The sequence below is a fragment of the Condylura cristata genome, unplaced genomic scaffold (assembly GCF_000260355.1).
Source record: "Condylura cristata isolate star-nosed mole 26May11 unplaced genomic scaffold, ConCri1.0 scaffold00009, whole genome shotgun sequence".
Taxonomy (NCBI): domain Eukaryota; kingdom Metazoa; phylum Chordata; class Mammalia; order Eulipotyphla; family Talpidae; genus Condylura; species Condylura cristata.
This window is the reverse complement of record NW_004567110.1, coordinates 56,061,361-56,066,853: the sequence shown is the minus strand read 5'-3', so window position 1 is coordinate 56,066,853 and position 5,493 is coordinate 56,061,361. Positions and strand designations below refer to the sequence as shown.

Genomic DNA, 5,493 nt, shown 5'->3' with positions numbered 1-5,493 from the left:
AATGATACACATACCTGGATGTAAAGGCAGATTTCTTTTTATGTGAGTGAATACAGTTTTTAATAGGCTTTGGTTTTGATTCAAGTTGTATGATACCTTGAAATTAGTATGAAAATAATTTTTCTTTCGTTCCATGCTTTTATTCTTGAAGATTGCCTAGTTAGGGAATTAAATTAAAGATATTTGTAGCAGTGTTTGGAAGGGAATATGACCAGTGACAAATCTGTTAAAAGGTCACAATTCCTCTGCCTCTGAGTTTAGGGTTTGCTGTGGAAACCAAAAGGCAAATTGATGGCCTTGGCGAAGAAGAGACTTGCAAGAATGTTATGCGTTGGGGAAAAGGGTTTATTATATCTGTATACAAGTAAGCGTTTTTATTGGTGTTTTGTCAAAAAGAAAGAACAAGTGAACAAAAACTATCTTATTAGCCTGAAAACAAAATAATGGTCCTAGACCAATACTGAATTTAAGACTCTCAAAAGTTAACACAGAACCTGTAATGATACTTTCAGGTTGTAAAGTTAGTTCTCTAGACAATAAAATCAATTCTACAATGCAAACAACACAGGACAATAAAACACAACCAACAAAGCAGTCTCTCACTGGGGGTTAGAGAAAGGTGTGCTGGGGCCAGGGGTCACCGCTGGGCGAAGGTATTAAAATCTCATAAACCCTCCATATCTTTTCTCCATTTCAGGAACTTCTTTTGAGTAACCTTCCCCTTCTTCGTCAGAGGGCAGAGTGTCAGCGAAGCGCTTCAGGAAGCCTCCGTACCTCTTCTGGTAGTCCATCCACCACTCTGGGCGACCTACTCTTCGCATGAACCCACCATATCGTTTTTGCAGCTCTTTGGCTTCGTCTTCCAGCTGGGGGCTTCTCTTTAAGCTTCGCATGAAGCCCCCGTATCTCTTGTTTACGTCCTCATCATCACTGACCTCCTGGTGGTGGCTGTTCTCTTGATTGTCCCCGGTTCCCAGAAGCTCTTTCAGCAGGTCTGAGGAATTGCCAAGTGTGTCATCCTCTTCCGCATTCTTCTTCATGAAGCCCCCATATCTCTTGGCAATGATTTCGCCTCCATTTCCTTCATCTTCCGGCTCCACAGGATAAAGCTCATCCATTTTCTTCATGAAGCCTCCGTACCTTTTCATGAAGCCTCCGTACTTTTTGGCTAGTAGGTGGTTCTCATCCTGCTTACTGCTTTCCCTGAGGGCGCTGGCGCCATCTTGAGGAAGCTCCAGTTTGGACAGCTGCAGGAGCTCTTTGCAGGCTTCCCAGGTTTTGAGAGAAGGCAGTTTCCCTTCACATTCCAGGGTGCAAGCCTGAGAAAAGAATTTGATTCTTGTGATTTCACTACCTTGACACATTTTAGTAGATCACAAATGTCTCTGATAGGAAGCTCCTCTATAATGAGGTCATCTCTATTTTCATAATGTAGCTTTTGGTCATAACGAACAAGCAAAAATGAAACGAAAATTGAAAGGGAAAATGATGGAGAAAAACAATGAATGAAATTTAACTATTTCTTTGATTTTAACAAATAGTACATATGATGCTATTTCGATATGATGAAAGCCTTTTCCATCCACCCAAATTTAACCTTGATTGCCTGTCTGCACAATCTGATTTCACTGATAATTTTTCCACAACAGATTTCATTTTGTTTGAGCTTTTTCTAAGCAACAGGAAAATAAAATTCTCCTCATCTCTAACTAGGAATATTGTCTGAAATTCCTTTTATCTTCTTGACTTGCAGCTAAAATCAATATTAACAATATAAGGTTTGTTATGTGGTGATATTTTACCTGGAATATTACGTATTCCTGCTAACACCTTTAATCTTTAAAGAAAAACAACAATTTTAAAATAAATTTGTGAAGAAAACATTCTAAAAATTCAATTTAAAATCTGTCAATTATTTAGATTATGACACACTGACTTGTTGGAAATAGCGAGACTAAATTTCCCTTGATTGACTTAAAACAAGTTTAATCATATTGAAACAAATAGTCATATAAAATTACACATATGCAAAGCTTCAAATTATTCATTATTCTTTTCTTAACATTTAGTCACAATACAAAAAGTATTTTCCAATGGGAATTAAGTTAACTGACAAAATGGGAATGACGATATACAACTTTCTTTTTATTATATAGTGATTAAATTTTAATCAGTTTAAGTATTAAACTGTATATTTTAATAACCTTGTTACACTCTCTTCTACTTAATGGATAAATTGGGTATGATAAAAAGAGTACTAATATTATATGAACATTTATAAAATCCAAATGATATTTCTTAGCATTTTTATAGACGCTCCAGATGACCAGCCCTTAATTTAAAACAGGTAAATCTGGTCCTTTCTAGTATTTAAAAATATGTTGGTATATTAAATGAAATAAACACATTACAAATCACAATGAAAGAAAATATTTAATGCAACAAATTTCTTTAGGGTACATGTTTAAATAACTCTTAAAGATTTCTTAAGTTAAAAAAAATTAATACATGCACATAAGAAAGCCTAAAACTAATTTACTTGAAATGATCCTTCTTTAGTCTTGATAGTCATTGAAAATCACTAAAAACTTAAGGTGTTCAGGTATTAATATTTCCATTCTAAAATAAATTTTAGATGATTAATCAAAATCGATGTTGGATATTTTATATCCTATAATTTTATGGCTTTTTAGTTTTTTTGAGATTCTTCAAAATTATGACATATATTAAGTATAACCCATTCGTACTAAAGAAGTAGTGCTATATGTTCTTATAGCAGTTTGTAGAACTTTTGTAGTATTTATCCACTTAGTGTTCTTGATAAAAAACATATTAAGTGGTAAATTCAATTTGGACATCAGTCATGATTTGCCTGCTTATGTTTGTATATGACATAGAACCAAGGACAAGTGTCTCTCACATGGTGGAAACTCCATAAATATTTGTTGCATTGATTTTACTGCATAGTTTTGTCATCTTTTTGCAACTAGTTAAAATCTCCAAACTGTTATAATTCTAGTAACATGGTTGTTAAAAAAATCTTTTTTGTTACAAAGAAAATAACAGCCTTAAAATAAGTCCCAACATAAAACAAATCAGTTAAATAGAACCCAAGACTTATCAGAAGAAAAGAGATGAAGTGATTGCTACCCTTATTTAAGATGTAACATTTTCCCCCTCCTAGTTTAAATAGATAGCCCTTGTATGTGTCCTCTCTTAAAGTCCATGTAAGGACCTGCACATATCATATAAAGTGGATAGGCTAGGTGAAATGAAACAAACACTTAACCTGACTTGGATTTTATGGAATCCTTACTAAAACTTTCATCCCTATTTATGCCTTTAAGTGAAGAGCTTAGCTCCTTACATTAATAAAGTATTCTCTATTGAGTTCTTAAAGTTATCCCAGAATTTCAACAAATTAAGAGGACACATATAAAGGAATCCTTGGGTGAGTTAGTCAAAATGAAGCTTCCCAGATCCCAGACTCAGAGATTCTGATTCAACAGGGCAGAAGGAACATATCGAAGAGCACACACAATATCAGGAGCACATACACAAGAGCAAGTTCCTTTGTTTTCAGCTTAGCACCCTTCCCCCACCTCCCTTGTGGCATTATATCTTTGCATTGTAGGTACCTCTTCTGACACTGGTCCTCTCCTGTACTTTTTTTTTAATAGTCAAATTAAACCGAAGAGCAAGACGGACGTTGATTTCCAGCTCACTCGCCAGTAAGACAGTTGTTAATTACTTCATTCCCAGGTGTTTACTGTGCTTTTCCCCTTCTTTTCTTTCCCCTTTCCCTATCCACAGATGAGGTTGAGGACTGGAGAGCAACGACTCCAAGAATGGAGACAAAATATCACTAATAGAAAATTATTTGCGGGAAGGATGCAAGGAGTCTTCTGCGTGGAAGGGGCCCTTGGTAATATTATAGGTTGGAATCTTGAGCATTTAATCTACCCTGGTACAGGTGAGACTACGTGCAGCGCTCTCCGAGGTGCTGAAGAGACCACATCTGGGCTCTTGCATAGAGACAATATAGCCATTGCCCTTCCCTAGATAGTCGCGGGTCCCCCAGGTTGAGACCTAGAGCAGGACCTGGTCGACGTTCGGGGAATTGTCGGGACAGCTGTGTCGCAAGTGGTCCGAGTCACGATGACCACATAATACGCCGCGCGACGGCTGTGAGCTGTCTGCCGGCGTCGCAGTGAGAGGCTCACCCACCTCGAGTAACACTCACCAAGGGGTTGATGTCTGTCAGGCGTGCCAGGCGGTAGCTGCAAGTCGCGCAGTCCTGGCTACATTCTGCCTGCACTGTCGCCAGGAGCCCAGGGACGAGAGCCAGCAGCCAAGTGCAGAGTCTCAGGAACCGCGCCATGGGCTGCGTGGAAAAGGGAAACGCGCTCCAAGCCTGCTCAGGTGCAGAGCGGGTTCCTTAGAAGAAACCCTTGCCAGGGCGGCCCCAGCAAGCGTTTCGTCGATCAAGAACTTGTAGAAACACACTTCTCTGGGCTCCCTCCCTCCCGCCCGCCGACGCCATTTCGGGAGATTTGTGGGGCATGATATCGTGGCTCTCAAGTTATCACTGCCGCCGGCACCTCGGACTCCGAGATACACGACTCTTTCTGAGAGTCCGCTGACCAGGTTAGGATTCTGATGGCAACCCCAGAGACCAAATTTGAGAGAGGGGATCCTGGAGAGGCATTGCATTGACCTAGTGATAGACTAGCCGGAAGAAAGTTGGGGAATCTCATGCAATAAAACGAGTAAAATAGAGGTGGCGAAAGACCCCAAACTCAAGAAACAAAGACGATCTTTGGGCAAGTTCACTCACGTTGACTGTTGGGATGACGCAGGCTGGTCGGTGAAACCGCGTCCCAGGCGCGACACGACACTAGAAGGGAAGAGAAGAAGGCAGGTGTGAGTGGAGCGGGCGTCAGGAGAGCCCTCAGGGGCGAGGGAGGGCGCAACTGGCTGCAGGCTCAGACCTTATCGTCTTGGTCCCAGGAGTAGCTGCAGGGCCGCCGGGCTGAGAACGCCTCCCTCGCCTTGCGGTCCCGGGGCTGGTGGTTGCTGGAGCTACTTTATAATTAGCCCCAAACCGAAGTAGGCGAGCGCGCCCCAATCGCCGGCTGACTGCAGCTGACGCAGGGCATACGCCAGCCCCTCGCCGACGCCTTGGCGGGAGGGGTTCGCCCCGATCCAAGCACTGGCGGGGGGGGGGGGGGGGGGAGAGGGCAAAAACGGAGAGGGGGTTGCTTGGTGGTTCACCACATGGCTGGGTGACAAACCAAAGCAGTTAGGAAATTTGGTGAGAGAGTGGGATGAGACCCAGCTCCCCCGCTAAAGTCACTGAAATTGCGTTCGCTGGGATGCTGGCTCCAGAGAGAGCCAAAGTGGGGGCGTTAGGAGGGACAGGTGGACTAACGTGGATTTCTGGAAGGTGCTGCAGACCCTTCGAGCTGGTGAACCTACCCCTTTTCTCCCCCC

The 5,493-nt window shown here is 41.9% G+C and overlaps 1 protein-coding gene across 2 annotated transcripts; it reads right to left on the bottom strand.

Annotated features, from left to right (window-relative positions):
* Window positions 1-358: 358 nt before the first annotated feature.
* Window positions 359-5,077, bottom strand: PENK (proenkephalin). 2 transcript variants are annotated; one of them, XM_012722924.1, is made up of 4 exons: window positions 4,992-5,077; window positions 4,838-4,897; window positions 4,244-4,414; window positions 359-1,319 (listed from the first exon to the last, which is right to left on the bottom strand). In XM_012722924.1, the coding sequence occupies exons 3-4, from the start codon at window positions 4,379-4,381 to the stop codon at window positions 657-659; spliced, it is 801 nt and encodes a 266-aa protein (XP_012578378.1). In that variant the 5' UTR covers window positions 4,382-4,414; window positions 4,838-4,897; window positions 4,992-5,077; the 3' UTR covers window positions 359-656. The 2 variants fall into 2 exon arrangements, with proteins under 2 accessions (XP_012578378.1, XP_004679921.1); XM_004679864.2 differs by having other exon boundaries at window positions 4,244-4,384.
* Between the last annotated feature and the right edge of the window lie 416 nt (window positions 5,078-5,493).